At 46.3% G+C, this 18392-nt stretch overlaps 1 protein-coding gene across 1 annotated transcript in view; it reads right to left on the reverse strand.

The window, feature by feature from the left end:
- Positions 1-13321: 13321 nt before the first annotated feature.
- RAB3A (RAB3A, member RAS oncogene family) overlaps positions 13322-18392 on the reverse strand; it is a 162081-nt gene continuing 157010 nt past the window's right edge. The window contains exon 5 of the mRNA XM_063916132.1: positions 13322-15078. Within this exon, the coding sequence (XP_063772202.1) occupies positions 14888-15078 (191 nt within the window). The 3' untranslated portion in view covers positions 13322-14887. The remainder of the gene's footprint in view (positions 15079-18392) is intronic.

Raw genomic sequence — 18392 nt, forward strand, 5'->3', positions numbered from 1 at the left:
CTATATATGCGAGATGCACAGGGGGATATTTGTACTCTGGCATCAAGAATAAGTGCGATGTCCATATCTGCCAATAAGATGTTTATGGACACGACAGTGGTCAGGTGATGCAGATTCCAAACGGCACAAAGATGTATTGCCGTATAAAGGGGAGGAGTTATTTGGGGTCGGTCCATCGGACCTGGTGGCCACGGCAACTGCTGGGAAATCCACCGTTTTTACCCTAAGTCACATCTATGCAGAAAAAGACACCGTCTTTTCAGCCTCAGTCCTTTCGTCCCCATAAGCATATCTGCCCAGGGATAGAGAAAAGGGAAGAAGACTGCAGCAGGCAGCCCATTCCCAGGAACAGAAGCCTTCCACCGCTTCTGCCAAGTTCTCAGCATGACGCTGGAGCCGTACAGGACCCCTGGATCCTACAAGTAGTATCCCAGGGGTACAGATTGGAAAGTCGAGACATTTCCCCTCGCAGGTTCCTGAAGTCTGCTTTACCAACGTCTCCCTCCGACAGGGAGCCAGTATTGGAAACAATTCACAAGCTGTATTCCCAGCAGGTGATAATCAAAGTACCCCTCCTACAACAAGGAAAGGGGTATTATTCCACACTATATTGTGGTACTGAAACCAGAAGGCTCGGTGAGACCTATTCTAAATCTGAAATATTTGAACACTTACAAAGGTTCAAATCAAGATGGAGTCACTCAGAGCAGTGATAGCGAACCAGGAAGAAGGGGACTATATGGTGTCCCGGGACATCAGGGATGCTTACCTCCATGTCCAAATTTGCCCTTCTCACCAAGGGTATCTCAGGTTCGTGGTACAGAACTGTCACTATCAGTTTCAGACGCTGCCGTTTGGATTGTCCACGGCACTCCGGGTCTTTACCAAGGTAATGCCCGAAATGATGATTCTTCTTCGAAGAAAATGGACGACCTCCTGATAAGAGCAAGGTCCAGAGAACAGTTGGAGGTCGGAGTAGCACTATCTCAAGTAGTTCTACGACAGCACGGGTGGATTCTAAATATTCCAAAACCGCAGTTGTTTCCGACGACACGTCTGCTGTTCCTAGGGATGATTCTGGACACAGTCCAGAAAAAGGTGTTTCTCCCGGAGGAGAAAGCCAGGGAGTTATCCGAGCTAGTCAGGAACCTCCTAAAACCAGGAAAAGTGTCAGTGCATCATTGCACAAGGGTCCTGGGAAAAATGGTGGCTTCTTACGAAGCGATTCCATTCGGCAGATTTCACGCAAGAACTTTTCAGTGGGATCTGCTGGAAAAATGGTCCGGATCGCATCTTCAGATGCATCGGCGGATAACCCTATCTCCAAGGACAAGGGTGTCTCTCCTGTGGTGGTTACAGAGTGCTCATCTTCTAGAGGGCCGCAGATTCGGCATTCAGGATTGGATGCTGGTGACCACGGAGACCAGCCTGAGAGGCTGGGGAGCAGTCACACAGGGAAAAAATTTCCAGGGAGTGTGATCAAGTCTGGAGACTTTTCTCCACATAAATATACTGGAGCTAAGGGCAATTTATGATGCTCTAAGCTTAGCAAGACCTCTGCTTTAAGGTCAGCCGGTATTGATCCAGTGGGACAACATCACGGCAGTCGCCCACGTAAACAGACAGGGCGGCACAAGAAGCAGGAGGGCAATGACAAAAACTGCAAGGATTTTTCGCTGGGCGGAAAATCATGTGATAGCACTGTCAGCAGTGTTCATTCCGGGAGTGGACAACTGGGAAGTAGACTTCCTCAGCAGACACGACCTCCACCCGGGAGAGTGGGGACTTCATCGGGAAGTTTTCCACATGATTGTGAACCGTTGGGAAAGACCAAAGGTGTACATGATGGCGTCCAGCCTGAACAAAAAACTGGACAGGTATTGCGCCAGGTCAAGAGACTTTCAGGCAATAGCTGTGGACGTTCTGGTAACACCGTGGGCGTACCAGTCGGTGTATGTGTTTCCTCCTCTGCTTCTCATACCCAAGGTATTGAGAATTATAAGACGTAGAGGAGTAAGAACTGTACTCGTGGCTCCGGATTGGCCAAGAAGGACTTGGTACCCGGAACTTCAAGAGATACTCACAGAGGACTCATGACCTCTGCCGCTAAGAAGGGACTTGCTTCAGCACGTACCATGTCTGTTCCAAGACTTACCGCGGCTGCGTTTGACGGCATGGCGGTTGAACGCCGGATCCTAAGGGAAAAAGGCATTCCGGAAGAGGTCTTTCCTACCATGGTCAAAGCCAGGAAGGACGTGACCGCACAACATTATCACCACATGTGGCGAAAATATGTTGCGTGGTGTGAGGCCAGGAAGGCTCCACGACGAAATTTCAACTCGGTCGATTCCTGCATTTCCTGAAAACAGGAGTGTCTATGGGCCTCAGATTGGGGTCCATTAAGGTTCAAATTTCGGCCCTGTCGATTTTCTTCCAGAAAAAATTGGCTTCAGTTCCTGAAGTCCAGAAGTTTGTCAAGGGAGTACTGCATATACAACCCCCTTTTGTGCCTCCAGTGGCACTGTGGGATCTCAACGTAGTGCTGGGATTCCTCAAATCACATTGGTTTAAACCGCTCAAATCTGTGGATTTGAAATATCTCACATGGAAAGTGACCATGATGTTGGCCCTGGCCTCGGCCAGGCGAGTGTCAGAATTGGCGGCTTTGTCTCACAAAAGCCCATATCTGATTGTCCATTCGGACAGGGCAGAGCTGCGGACTCGTCCCCAGTTTCTCCCTAAGGTGGTGTCAGTGTTTCACCTGAACCAGCTTATTGTGGTACCTGCGGCTACTAGGGACTTGGAGGACTCCAAGTTGCTAGATGTTGTCAGGGCCCTGAAAATATCGGTTTCCAGGACGGCTGGAGTCAGGAAAACTGACTTGCTGTTATCCTGTATGCACCCAACAAACTGGGTGCTCTTGCTTCTAAGCAGACGATTGCTAGTTGGATGTGTAGTACAATTCAGCTTGCACATTATGTGGCAGGCCTGCCACAGCCAAAATATGTAAATGCCCATTCCACAAGGAAGGTGGGCTCATCCTGGGCGGCTGCCCGAGGGGTCTCGGCATTACAACTCTGCCGAGCAACTACGTGGTCGGGGGGAGAACACGTTTGTAAAATTCTACAAATTTGATACCCTGGCTAAAGAGGACCTGGAGTTCTCTCATTCGGTGCTGCAGAGTCATCCGCACTCTCCCGCCCGTTTGGGAGCTTTGGTATAATCCCCATGGTCCTGACGGAGTCCCCAGCATCCACTAGGACGTTAGAGAAAATAAGATTTTACTTACCGATAAATCTATTTCTCGTAGTCCGTAGTGGATGCTGGGCGCCCATCCCAAGTGCGGATTGTCTGCAATACTTGTACATAGTTATTGTTACAAAAAAAAAAATCGGGTTGTTATTGTTGTGAGCCGTCTGTTCAGAGGCTCCTACGTTGTCATACTGTTAACTGGGTTCAGATCACAAGTTGTACGGTGTGATTGGTGTGGCTGGTATGAGTCTTACCCGGGATTCAAAATCCTTCCTTATTGTGTACGCTCGTCCGGGCACAGTATCCTAACTGAGGCTTGGAGGAGGGTCATAGGGGGAGGAGCCAGTGCACACCACCTGATCCTAAAGCTTTATTTTTGTGCCCTGTCTCCTTCGGAGCCGCTAATCCCCATGGTCCTGACGGAGTCCCCAGCATCCACTACGGACTACGAGAAATAGATTTATCGGTAAGTAAAATCTTATTTTTTTGCAGACCTGTAGATCATTTCTCTTATATGCATCGACAGGGAATAGGGTGGTGACTTAAGTGACTCACCCACAGCAACCTGACCGTATCCTGACCTCCAATTCTCTGGTATTTATTGTGTGCAATATTAGGGGGCTAAATTCTGCAGCAAAAGGAAAAAAGTAATGCGCACCTTATCTTTTTCCACCAGTACATTAGGTCAGATCAGTGGTTTTTAAACTCAGTCCTCAGGAACCCAAACAGTCATGTTTCCAGGTCACATGTGGCTCTTTTAAATGGCAGAGATAACAACACACCTGTGCACCTGCCAGGAGACCTGGAAAATGTGACTTGCTTGGGATCCTGATGACCGAGTTTGAGAACCACTGAGTTGATTGCTCTGCTGCTACAATTTAAAACAACTGAAGACAATAATGTATCTGCTGCTTACATAAAAAAAAGAGGCGTATACTCATTCTACTAAGTAAACAATTGCTATCTACAATTATGAATATGGTGACTATGGGTTGATACATCTTGTGGCGTATTACAAGCAATGGATAAAAAAATTACAATTCTTAACTTGTTTTCCCAGATCTTAAGTACTTTTTATAAATGTTTTTAAAATTTACTCATGAATTGGAGACCGTAGATTTGATCACAGGAGATTTCAATTTAACAAGTAATCCTAAATATAACAACTCTACAGTATTCCTACACCTGAGGCCATGCCACGTAAAATAGGGTATATACACTTTCTATTTAACCACTGTAATATGACTGCTCCATAGAGACTTCAGAATTTACATACTGTAGTAAAGAATATACCTTTCATTCATGACTTATTCACTAAAATTACTTGTGTATGATCTGCCGATAAGAATGCAACATTGTGTCTGATCTGCCTGGTCTCTACAGCTGTAGGAAACCTGCAGTCCGGACTATATCTCCCATGTCAAACAGTGGAGCGTCTGAAAGCACTCTTTGTGTTTCATCTCATATTAGGGGGAGCAAGCGGGTCAGATTAGCTACACAGGTGCCATGAGGGATACCAAACACTCTGTGTTGCTTGTGTGGACAGTTGCTGGGATGGTCCTAAATCTCCTCTTGGCCCAGTTTCTGAGAGACATGTTGCCAGGTTAGAGAATGGCAATCTGCCACTTCTCCTGGTTCTCTTACCCAGCACTCACCTGCAAAGTCCAGACACATGCCTCATGTGATCATCAACTTAAATTTAGATGACCAAATAGTAGGTGCACAGGATGTGTGGGGCCTGTGTGTAAGGCGATGAAGAACATTCAATTTGAAAACATATATATAAAATCTATCCTCCCCTTGAAAATCCTGTTTTCTTTTGTAATGTCTACTTCCAAGGTTATAAAATAATGCATTTTCTTACACATTTCCTATAACATGCATTTTTCTCTATCATTGATATTCATAATAAATCCTGATTGCTAATTCCTCTGACCAGCACCAAATAGAATGTCGTCAGTGGTTATACTTGAGTCATGATGTGGGCACTAAACGGGATCTCAGATGGTTATTGAATCGTCTTAGCCTGTTCATTAAGATTTAACTTCTTTATATTTGCGATTATTTACTGAAGGTATCATAATGAACATAGTGAATTATATGTATTAACAAAATTCTCTGGTCTGATGAGACAAAGATCGAACTCTTTGGCGTGTATGCCAGGCGTCATGTTTGGTGGAAACCAGGCACCGCTCATCACCAGGCCAATACCATCCCTACAGTGAAGCATGGTGGTGGCAGCATTATGTTGTGGAGATGTTTTTCAGTGGCAGGAACTGGAAGACTAGTCAGGATAGAGGGAAAGATGAATGCAGCAATGTACAGAGACATCCTGGATAGGGAGGCCACTCCCAGGATTGGGATCGGCGGGTGCCCGGGATTTAGGGTCAAAGATGGCTGGGATTCAATTTCAGGGATTGGAAGCTCCAATCCCGGGGATTCAGGGATCATCGTTGAGCGTCCTCAGGATGCTCAGATGCTGCCCAGCTTCCTCCTCCTGGCTCCACAGCACAGCGTGATGTGCAGCGAGAGGTCACGTTGCGCCGTCACACGCCGCTGGGAGAGAGCAGATGAAGTGTCCCACCCGTCCACCCCCGGTGTATGGCAAGTTATGTGTGCGGGGCGATAGGGGCGGCTACACAGGGCAACGCCAATCCCAGGATTGACCATTTTTCAAACCCGGGATTGAAAAAACGGCCCGGGATTACCCTCCCTAATCCTGGATGAAAACCTGCTCCAGAGCGCTCTTGACCTCAGACTGGGGCGACGGTTCATTTTTCAGCAAGACAACGACCCTAAGCACCCAGCCAAGATATCAAAGGAGTAACTTCAGGACAACGCTGAATGTCCTTGAGAGGCCCAGACTGAGAACAGACTTGAATCTGATTGAACATCTCTGGAGAGATCTGAAAATGGCTGTGCACCGACACTTCCCATCCAACCTGATGGAGCTTGAGAGGTGCTGCAAAGAGTAAATGGGCGAAACTGCCCAAATATCAGGATTTTGGTACTTACCGATAAATCCCTTTCTCCGATTCCACAGGGGCCACTGGAGCGTAGTTACAATGGGGATATAGTAGGCAGTAATTGGGAGCTGGCACTTTAAAATTCTTCACTCTGTGGCTAGCTCCTCCCCTACTATCTCCCCTCCAAGCCAGTCTACGTAAAACTGTGCCCGAGGAGAGCTGGAAAAAACCAAACCGTAAGGTAGAGGAGGTTAATGACGCCCTGTAAACCAGGATAACACAAACTAAACCTGGAACAGAACCTAACAACCAACCGGCTAGCCCGAACTCAACAAGCAGTCATATGGTGATCTGCAAACCGTTAAGCAAAAAACAAGGAGGAACAGCGCTGGGCGGGCGTCCAGTGGCCCCTGTGGAATCGGAGAAAGGGATTTATCGGTAAGTACCAAAATCCTGATTTCTCCTTCATCCACTAGGGGCCACTGGAGCGTAGTTACAATGGGGACGTCCCAGAGCTCCCAAAACGGGTGGGAGAGCGCTGAGAGTCCTGTAAAACCGCTCGGCCAAACTGTGATGCAGAGGCCGCAAAAGTGTCAAACTTGTAGAATTTGACAAAACTAATGTCGGTCCAACCAAGTAGCCGCCCGACAAAGTATTCATGGAGACCCCACTGGCAGCTGCCCACTAAGGTCCCATAACGCGCGTAAAGTGCGTTGAAATGGAAAAACGGAGGCTCCCGAGCCACCGCCAAGAAGCCTGTCTGATGATCAGATGTATCCAACAGCCCAGCATATGCTGGGACCCCGGCTATTTAGTACGGGAGCATCGTACCTAACAAAGAAGAAAAACCCTTTGTCGAATAGCCGAAGACCTCTGTAGAGAGAGTCGGCGAGCCTTGACAACAGTCAACTAGTAACTGAAAAACACTAGTGTCAGATTTATATGAAAAACGGACATCCCCTTTGGAAGAAACGACCTCTGAGGCCTAAGGTCAGCCGGGGGAGTTGCCAATAGAGTACTCCCTGAAAGAGAGGCCAAACTTACGGCCACCAGGCTAATCTCTTTTGGAAGAAAACCGAAAAAAGGCAGAGACCTAAACTTCAGGTCAATGTGGTTTTAAGCGCAGCGGAGCAAAACCTCCCAGAGAAACCAAAGATGACGGCTGAATGGTAACCGAAAGAAGGGGAAAACCCTCTTTTATCCTTATCATGTCCCATACAGTTTTCCGAAAGTGGCAAAAGCGAGGAAAGGTAACAGACTTCTGAAATCAGGGCCCAGTAGGCCTAACCGAACTAGGGAACTCCTCCCTTCTGAGGTCTCGTGGACAGTCACACGATTGAACAAGTAAAAGGACCCTATTGTCCAGTCTAGGTAGGAGCCAATGCTCCTCTACTGACAACAGGTGCAGGCTGGATCTTCAAGTCATGGGTGGCCCCACCAGAGCCACCGAGAGGACTAGCACGCATATTCTCCTCCTGTGTTACCGAAAGTGAGGTAAAAATAGAAAAGGAGGCAAGATAGAATAACCAGAAAACTCCCAGGAGCCCTGAGGGCATCCTCGGCTACTGCCACCAGAGCTCACGTCCCTGAGTAGTAAAGGGTTAAAGAGTCAGTCAGAACGGCCTGAGGTCGATTCGGAATCTCCGCCCACAGCAGACCAGTTGACAAAACTCTGGGGAATGTTCCCTCACCCAGGAGTCTGACCTGGTGGCCTGACCTGGAAAGAAGATTGCTGTCCCCCGCTCAGAGGGGAATGTAGGCGACCACTCATTGCGTCACAACTTGACTGAAGAAATAGAGTACCTGGTGCCGAGGAAGGAAAAATCCTTTGACGGACCGTGTTGTGAAAACGTCTACGAGGAGCATAACTTGGATCTGTGTCGAACCAGAAGCTCCTGGATCCTCCGGATATTCAGACGCCACCTAATGTACAGAGTGGGATAGTAGAAGTAGATTGTCCCATTAGGGAACCAACGTCACCTCCTGCCTTTGAAAAAGTTATTCTGCGAACTTCCAGAACCCTGTGGGATCGGAAGCGAGACCGAAAGGAAAGGACCGACAGTGAAAATGAGAATCCTGTAATGCGAATCTGAGAAAAGCCCGATGAGGAAACCCAACCGAAATCAGTAAACAGGCATCTCTGAAGACAAGGGACACGTAAAGCTCCCTTTCTTGTTCAAACTAGCAATCACAGATTGAAAGGAGTCTAAGGCCAGAATATGCCTGGCCAAGCCCACTGGCTTCGAAACGTGAAAAGAAAACAAAGACCTGAGAACTGTCCCGATTCAAATGATATGTGAAAAACAGGAATCAACACCCTTTGCGGTTAGGAGCATATGAAGCACCGCCTGCAGTATGACTCTTGTCATCGTAAATCGTCCGACCCATGCCGAGGGACTCCTGAGACGGTTGTACTCCAAAATCTAGACTGTAACCGCCCAAGCCTTCTCCCACTGACATGCGCCTATCCTGGGACCCTCCAGGTGGTAGGAAGGTCTGACCTGTAGTGGGTGTATAGGATGACCTAAAATCAGACTGGACCGAGGCTGTTAAACCTCTGCTTCAGCCTTTTACCCTGAGATCCCCTGGCGACTGAGATATCGCCCATGTGGAGTCGAAAGCTTGAAAGGGCAAGGAAAAATCTAAAGGAAAGACCGGTAAAGGTCTGTCTTGGAGCTGGGGCAGTAGTAGGATAAAGCAAAGTGGACTTACCTCCAATGGCTCAAGAAATCCTGCAGAAAGTTCCTTCCTCTGAACCATCTGCCCCGTAGGATTTCATGTTCACCTGTCACTGTCGCAGCCCCCGAGGTCGTCGGGTTAAGACAGCCCAAATGAAAATGCAGGTTCCGAGTCTGCAGACGTGGAGACCTCCAAAGAACATAAAGCAGAATCGTTATTCTGACCCGTACCAAAGTATCAATTGATCCGGATGCGAAACATCCTGTAACCTAGAGGACAATTGTTCCACAACCTACCTGCTCCGGACAAGGTAGAACCCAGCTGCCACATATGTGTCTTCGATGGATCTCTGAGCAAGGTTGCCTCAGGAACAAAAACAGCTTGTTGGACCGGCTATACATCGAGGGGTATACCCTGGAGAGGTCCTGATACCATTTCCTGCCGTCTGCGGGGAAAGGATAGGAAAACAAACATTGTTTGATGCCTGAAATTGTGTATTCGGGTGTCTGTCGGCTGCCCCCCGGAGCCTACCCAGCTCATCCGAAACTGGACCAGTAGCTGTCATTTCATCATCGGCGTCGAACCCCGATGGCCTGACGTGCCCGCCTCCTTTACCTGCAGTACCAGACGAACTGCTGTATAATGCACCTGGATATTCTGAGACACTGGTTCAGACTCCACAGAAAACGGACCTCATCAGTATCCTGGACATCTTTCTCCACCTCCCGGAGAGGTCTTTCCACTGCTGAGTTGTGTAACATGGAAGGTTATCAAGGCTCTTTTAGAAACCTGGAGAGGTGAAATGACGTACAAGGTCTCTGGTTAACAGTGACATTACCTGCATAATCTGAGCTTGTCAAACAGGAGTGTCCTGTAGGTGCGTGGAGGGCTAAGCAGATGGCTCCACCGCATACTTCACACCTAAGAGGGAATTCTTTGACTATCCCAGGTGAGACAAACGAAAGGAGAAAAAGGTGGGTTAAATAAACACAGCCCTATGTAAGGTCTGCCTATAATGTGTAGTGACCGACACGATGCAAATAAACTTTCTGGAGCAGCGGAGACCTGAACCAGTAGCGCTGCGCTGTGGGACAGGAGTCTTAGCCACTAGACTATAGGAGCTTTTTTTTTTTTTGGATTCAAACCCTGGTCCCTTCAGATACCCGCTACAGCGACTGTCTGATGCCACACACATTCCCCAAATTACTACCAGTATTATTATTATTAAGTGAAACAAAGGAATAATAAAGGGAAGGTAACACCCGCCCTGTATGTAGAGTACTGCTAAATTAGGAAGATGCAATACATGTTTCTCGGAGGCTCCGTTGGTTTCCCAAAATGGCGTGTAGTCTGCGAGAAACGCCGGGGGGAAAAGTTATGTGGCAAGGCGGAGCTAATGTGAAACCAGGTCTTATAATAAAAACATTGCCACTATATATGGTAGTGTAACAGTATACATATATATACATATATATATACAGATATATACACACACACACACACCCATACATAAACCCATACATATATATATACCCACATATCTATATATATATACATAATTAAGCCAATTGGGTAGAGGGTGATATGTGAACCTGGGTTCCTATGCATAATCTGCTCCACCATTATGGCCACCAATGCATTCATGAGCCCCTGATATAGAGCAGGCTCCAATCCATGTGTGTGTGTGCTGGGGAGTGGGGAGCCCGCTGAGTAAAGTGGGATTATCCCAGTACAAACATTAAATGAAGCAGTAAGCTCCCTGACTCTCCCTCCAGCAATGTAAAAGCATTACAGCTATCTTCACAATTCTTTTTCATTTATTTTACAAGTGTCTTACACATGATTAGAACACACAACCCATTATATGAAATGAAGCAGGGAGCCCGCTGTGCAGAGCGGAATTAGGCTGGCCCTCAAAATTTAACTAACCCGCTTCAGTTCCTTACGAAGCGGTGAGCGACCTGTAACTCCCTCCGGCAATGCGTGCAGGGAGCGGGAAATGCAGTGGCTGGGGAGCGGGGCGCTGAGCCCGCTGTGCAGCGCGGGAGCCTGTAGCTTACCCGAAGTGGTGAGTGTGTATCCCTTGCCGGCAAAGCGTGAGCCAGGAGCCCGCTGTACAGAGCGGGAAATACAGTGGCTGGGGAGCGGGGCGCTGAGTCCGCTGTACAGCGCGGAAGCCTGTAACTTACCCAGAGCGGTGAGCGCCCTGTATCCCCTCCGTCTTGAGTGCCCTGCATCCCCCCCGGCAATGTGTGTCGCGGGCGGGGAGCAGGGAGTGCTGAGCCGCCGTACAGAGCGGGCGCTGTGCATAGCGCACTGAAGCTCCGCCCACCCCTTAAAGGCGCCAAATTTGAATCAGAAAAGGCGCCTCTGATTATAATCTGACTCCTGCGATCATACAGTGGCACACTGAAGGGATAAATATATTACTTAGAGCACATTGCACCAGTAAATGTGCAATGTAATAGATAAACCATACATCCATGTGAATGGGGGGTGTTTACTCACCACTGTTTGCAGATGGAATGGCCCCGACACACGCCGCACGCAGCGGTGTCCGGCCTCTGTTGACGGAGTGGCTCCAACACGCGCCGCACGCAGCGGTGTCCGGCCTCTGTTGACGGAGTGGTCCCAACACGCGCCGCACGCAGCGGTGTCCGACCACTGTTACTTACCGCTGCCATGCTGCCGGAATCTTCTGCTGGGAGGAGTGGCCGCGACACGCGCCGCACGCAGCGGTGTCCGCCAACTCAGGAGAGCTCAGTGTCTCCCTCAGCCGGGGCCCATCCCGAGCCGCACGCAGCTGCGATGGGACCCCGCCGGCAGCTCCCGCGGTGCAGACTGGCAGTGGCAGAGCTGCCAGTCTGTGAGTGTAAGTAAGAAAAATTAAAATAATAAAGAAAAAAGAAAAATTCTTCAGCTAAACCCAAGTGAACCAGCTACCTCGGGCACTAACTAAGACTGGCTTGGAGGGGAGATAGTAGGGGAGGAGCTAGCCACAGAGTGAAGAATTTTAAAGTGCCAGCTCCCAATTACTGCTAACTATAACCCCATTGTAACTACGCTCCAGTGGCCCCTAGTGGATGAAGGAGAAATAGGTGTGCCAAGCTTGTGGCATTATATTCAAAAAGACCTGAGGCTTTAATTGCTGCCAAAGGTGCATCAACAAAGTATTGAGCAAAGGCTGTGAATACTTATGTACATGTGATTTCTTAGTTTTTTATTTTTAAATCTAAAAAAAAAAAAAACCTTTTTCACGTTGTCATTATGGGGTATTGTGTGTCGAATTTTGAGAGAAAAAATAAATTTATTCCAGCTTGGAATAAGGCTGTAACATAACAAAATGTGGAAAAAGTGAAGCGCTGTGAATACTTTCCGGATGCACTGTAGTTAAGAAATTTAAAGCTAAATTGTTAGGATCCCTGTACTTTGAATTAAGCTGTGCAGTACCAGTGTTACCATAAGTGCTGCCGATATCTGGACAATCACTACTTACCTGGAGGAGGTAATCTCTTTCTCTACTTTGAACACCTGCACCACACACTTTATATACCCCTCTCCTCAATGTGTACTTTGCTGCTCATGGATTGTTTTTCAGGCACTATGATCTGAGAAGTTCTCCTCATACGGATATTATACAAATCTGTCCCTTAACCTTTTAAGTGCCAAGCTCCTCCTTGTATTCCGAGACTGATTCATATACATCCTGCCATACCTTAGTGTGTTTTTGAATACTGCAATCAGAGCTTTTATCCTGGAACAGCCATTTATTTATTGCTGTGCTTATTCTCCAGCCTCTGTTTGTGCAGAAACAAACATACAGGACTATTTCACTTATTCCTGTCTGCTCAGTAGATCATTACAAGCACCTAGTTAACCATAACATAAATGTTCACTTTGCGGTATATATTCACTTAGTGTCGGATCCTCTCCGACGGATCAGACACTTTAATATTCAATTTGCGGGAATTTCCGAAAGGTTTTTGCCCGTTTTTGACAATGCCGATCCTACTTTTTTTTTTAAAGTTGAATCGGCATTATCAAAAACGGGCCAAAAACCTGTCGGAAACACCCACAAATTCGTCAAAATATGTGTATCCGTGAGCTAATCCGCCGATCCACGTGTTTTCTGATAAGTCGGAAAAACAGCACTGGACTTCAATAGGTCGAATCCAGATTCGATCTAAAAAAAAGTCGGAAAGTGCAGGGGTAACACAGAACCTCGGGTAACACAGAAAGACGTAATTGAAAGAAATTCTGATAAACTGTGTCATTGTGCAAATCTGTGCATAGGAAAGTGGGAACTGGGATGGGAGTTCTCCTCCCGGGAGGACTCTAAACTTCTGACTTCTGGAGTCCCCTAGACATTCACTATAAATAACTTACCACTCCAGTTAATAAACAAAAAAATATACTAAAAGACATTTACAGCAGACTGAAGACTTTTATTCTTAACTTGGAAAAATCAAGTAAACCACTTCTGTTAAAGGTGCAACTAACAATGCTTGTTTCATCCCAGCCAATCCCACACAATTATTGTTTTGTGTCTCCATGCTTGAAGCTCCAGATTACCCCCAATTAGAGTGCGGCAAGAGTACTGCCATCCAATTTATCATGCTTAGCTCACTCCCCAATCCTTATTTTCCATCATTAAAGACGTAATAATAATACAATGAGCTTGAATATGAAACAAAGGAAAACTGATTCTCTAGAGAAAGTAAAATATATTTAAAAATAAGCAAAAAGTACATTTTGGCATACACTGCTCTTATTACTCAGCCAGTCTGACACGTTCCTTTCAGATATCTGCAGTGATACTGGCAGATGGATATTGTAATACTCTGATGCTCTCGCTCATTCCACTTGGACTTTGTGTATGGAAAAACTATTTTAAAGAAGAAAAAAAAATGGAGGTGTTGCACCTTTAAAGAGGTTTTATAAAGAGCTGGCTCTTCTTAGAAATACAATTGTTAAAACAAAATGATCCTCTTTTCACTTGTTCTATTTAACTACATCAACAAAATCGCAGAGGAAATTCACAGCACTCAGATGCAGATTTAAAAAGCCTATAATATTTAACATACAATTTGCTATATATTTATGTGATTATATACTCTAGGAGATCGAAAAAATTAAATAGAACTAGAACATTTATTTCAAAGGATATTTTTCTCACTGCCTAAAATCAGGACATTAAAAGGACTATTAATGGCCACAGCACTCCTCTATAAGCAGCTGCCTCCTTGTGGCGGGAACCTAGAACAGGACACTCCTTTAAAATAGGAAGATAAATTCTCACATACGTATTGCAGATTCAGACACAGGAAAACAGAAGTATAATAAATAAATTATATATATAGATATAAATATTCTTAACATAAAAAGGAGTGGTGAAAGGTTTACGATATGGAAGTGTTTGTATGCGCACACACACACACACACACACAAAAAGCAACTCTGGGTGAACTGAGAACATTCAAGTTTCATGCGAACGCATTTATAGAGTCTCTGGTGGGTGCTGTCATAGAAATGGTTGAAAAAAACAAAAAACAAAAAAACAATTTTAGTACAGTACGTTTCTTTTTTGTTTCCACACCATTTTTTGTGCAGTGAATACTCCAGTATATGTTCTTGTCTATGCTTGCATTGGAAAACTACTGTACTAAGATTGCATTTCTTCAATCATTTCTCTGCTGGCTATACCCACTCAACTTTGTTAAACTTTCTCTCTCTATAGATATATATATATATTTATTTATTTATTTATATATAATTAATTTTTGAAACTATATTATTCAACCACGCAGTTTAAACGCTCGCTTTGCTACATAGATCCTAACTAAAAAGTTTGTAACAGACAAAGTCATCTTCGAATGATATGCAGGTTTCAAGGTAAGTGAGGGTGAGGTCACCACTATACAGGTGTAAGGGACAGGGGTGCGGAATGCTGTATTGTGTGTGTGTAGGTGTACAAGGGGAAGGCATGTTCTTTAGCAGGCACAGTCCTGGTGTGGTGGTGCCTGCTGGTCAGTGAGCTGGGGTCCTTGTTTGACTCCAGTAACAGCAGGATCAGCTGTGTCCAAACTCTCTGACATCTTTTCACAGATTATGTCCACCAAACGTTCAAATGTCTGCTTCACATTAATGTTGTCTTTTGCGCTGGCTTCAAAGAATTCAAAACCTGCAGAATAGTAATAAAATGTTAGAATAAAAACCCAACTCTCCAACGTCTGCTGTACAGTAACCAAGTAGTACTGTGTACAATAAGTTCTAAAACATTAGACCTACTTCCAGTTAGGGACACCGTTGGACAGAATCATTTCTTCAGTCAAATGGAATCTAAAGTATAATTATTTTGTTTGGTATATTCAAAGGTAAGGGTTAGACAGTTGCATAGGTTTGCCTAACGGTAAAGCCGGCCCTGCATGCAACCAATGGTATACAATGATATTTATTATGAAATATTTAACCACTTACCTGGCTTGGTCACATGTTGTGCGACCGATGCCAGGAGTCCATTACCTGGCTTGGTCGCATCACATGCAACTTGCTGTCCCCTATGCTGCCCCTTCATTGTGCCCGTATCCGGCAGTGATGTGGCGGTCATCACTGCCGCAATTGTGCCCCAGAATGTCATGTGGCCGGCATTCTGGAGTGCAGGCTCCGGAGAGGCACAGAGCATGGAAGGGAATTTCGTTCCTCTCCCTGCACAATTTAGTTCATCTCTTCAAGTGCAGATAGCAGCAACAGCAGGCGGGACTGATGATGCACACGCTCTGCCGCGCTATCTCCATTGGGGGGTATAAGCCCATGTGGGGGTAAATCCCAATATATATATATATATATATATATATATATATATATATATATATACACACATATATATATATATATATATATATATATATATATATTTTTTTTTTTTTTTTTTTTTTTACTACTGGTTTCATTCCCTGTCAAATCAGCACACAGATTTTACCTCACCAGCTCAGATTTGGATTACATGTGGTATATGGAAAGTATATATGTTGTCTAAAAAATAAAATAAGATTTTAAACTTAACGGTAAATCTTTTTCTCCTAGTCCGTAGAGGATGCTGGGGACTCCGTAAGGACCATGGGGTATAGACGGGCTCCGCAGGAGACATGGGCACTTTAAGACCTTTTAATGGGCGTGAGCTGGCTCCTCCCTCTATGCCCCTACTCCAGACTTCAGTTATAGAATTGTGCCCAGAGGAGATGGACAGTACGAGGAAAGGAATTTTGTTAATCTAAGGGCGAGATACATACCAGCCCACTCCACACACACCGTACAACATGGTATATACTAAACCAGTTAACAGTATGAACAAACAGTATCAGCCAGAGACTGAACTCAACTGTAACATAACCCTTATGTAAGCAACAACTATATACAAGTCTTGCAGATTTAGTCCGCACTGGGACGGGCGCCCAGCATCCTCTACGGACTAGGAGAAAAAGATTTACCGGTAGGTTTAAAATCTTATTTTCTCTTACGTCCTAGAGGATGCTGGGGACTCCGTAAGGACCATGGGGTTTATACCAAAGCTCCAGACCGGGCGGGAGAGTGCGGATGACTCTGCAGCACCGATTGAGCAAACATGAGGTCCTCATCAGCCAGGGTATCAAACTTGTAAAATTTAGCAAAAGTGTTTGAACCCGACCACGTAGCTGCTCGGCAAAGCTGCAATGCCGAGACGCCTCGGGCAGCCTCCCAAGAAGAGCCCACCTTCCTAGTGGAATGGGCCTTTACTGATTTTGGTAACGGCAATCCAGCCATAGAATGAGCCTGCTGAATTGTGTTACAGATGCAGCGTGCAATAGTCTGCTTAGAAGCAGGAGCGCCAACCTTGTTGGCTGCATGCAGGACAAACAGTGCCTCTGTTTTCCTAACCCGAGCCGTTCTGGCTATATAAATTTTTAAGGCCCTGACTACATCAAGGGACTTGGAATCCTCCAAGGCATCCGTAGCCACAGGCACCACAATAGGTTGGTTCATGTGAAAAGACGAAACCACCTTAGGCAGAAATTGAGGATGAGTCCTCAACTCTGCTCGATCCACATGGAAAATCAGATAGGGGCTCTTGTGAGACAAAGCCGCCAATTCGGACACCCGCCAAGGCCAACAACATGACCACTTTCCAAGTGATAAACTTCAATTCAACTGTTTGAAGAGGTTCAAACCAGTGCGATTTAAGGAACTGTAACACCACGTTAAGGTCCCACGGTGCTACTGGGGGCACAAAAGGAGGTTGGATGTGCAGCACTCCTTTTACAAAAGTCTGGACTTCTAGGAGAGAAGCCAATTCCTTCTGAAAGAATATAGATAAGGCCGAAATCTGCACCTTAATGGAGCCTAACTTTAGGTCCACATCCACTCCTGTCTGTAGAAAATGGAGAAAAAACGACCCAGCTGAAAATCTTCCGTAGGAGCATTCTTGGTTTCACACCAAGACACATATTTCCTCCAGATACGGTGATAGTGCTTCGCCGTTACCTCCTTCCTAGCTTTTAATAGAGTAGGGATGATTTCCCTCGGAATACCTTTCCTAGCTAGGATCTGGCGTTCAACCGCCATGCCGTCAAACGTATCCGCGGTAAGTCTTGGAACACACACGGCCCCTGTTGTAACAGGTCCTCTCCGAGAGGAAGCGGCCAAGGATCTTCTGTGATCATTTCCTGAAGATCTGGATACCAGGCCCTTCGAGGCCAATCTGGGACAATGAGTATTGTCTGCACTCTTGTTCGTCTTATGATTCTCAATATTTCTGAGATGAGTGGAAGTGGAGGGAACACGTAGACCGACTGAAACAGCCACGGTGTCACTAGGGCGTCCACTGCCTGAGGGTCCCTCGACCTGGAACAATACGTCCGAAACTTCCTGTTGAGGCGCGACGCCATCATGTCTGTTTGAGGGAGTCCCCAACAACTTGTTACCTCTGCAAAGACTTCTTGATGAAGTCCCCACTCCCCTGGATGGAGATCGTGCCTGCTGAAGAAGTCTGCTTCCCAGTTGTCTACTCCCGGAATGAAAACTGCTGAAAGAGCGCTTACATGATTTTACGCCCAGCGAAGAATCCTGGTGGCTTCCGCCATTGCTACTCTGCTCCTTGTCCCACCCTGGCGCCACGGCTGTGATGTTGTCTGACTGGATCAGAACGGGTAGTTTGCGAAGAAGATTCTCTGCCTGCTTCATGCCGTTGTATATGGCCCTTAATTCCAGCACATTGATGTGTAGACAAGCCTCCTGGCTTGACCATATTCCCTGAAAAAATTTTCCCTGGGTGACCGCTCCCCATCCTCGGAGGCTCGCATCCGTGGTCACGAGAACCCAATCTTGAATTCCAAACCTGCGACCCTCTAGAAGGTGAGCACTCTGGAGCCACCACAGGAGAGACACCCTGGCCCTGGGGGACAGGCGTATCCTCCGATGCATCTGGAGATGGGACCCTGACCACTTGTCCAGAAGGTCCCA

The sequence above is a fragment of the Pseudophryne corroboree genome, chromosome 1, assembly GCF_028390025.1.
Source record: "Pseudophryne corroboree isolate aPseCor3 chromosome 1, aPseCor3.hap2, whole genome shotgun sequence".
NCBI classification, from domain to species: domain Eukaryota; kingdom Metazoa; phylum Chordata; class Amphibia; order Anura; family Myobatrachidae; genus Pseudophryne; species Pseudophryne corroboree.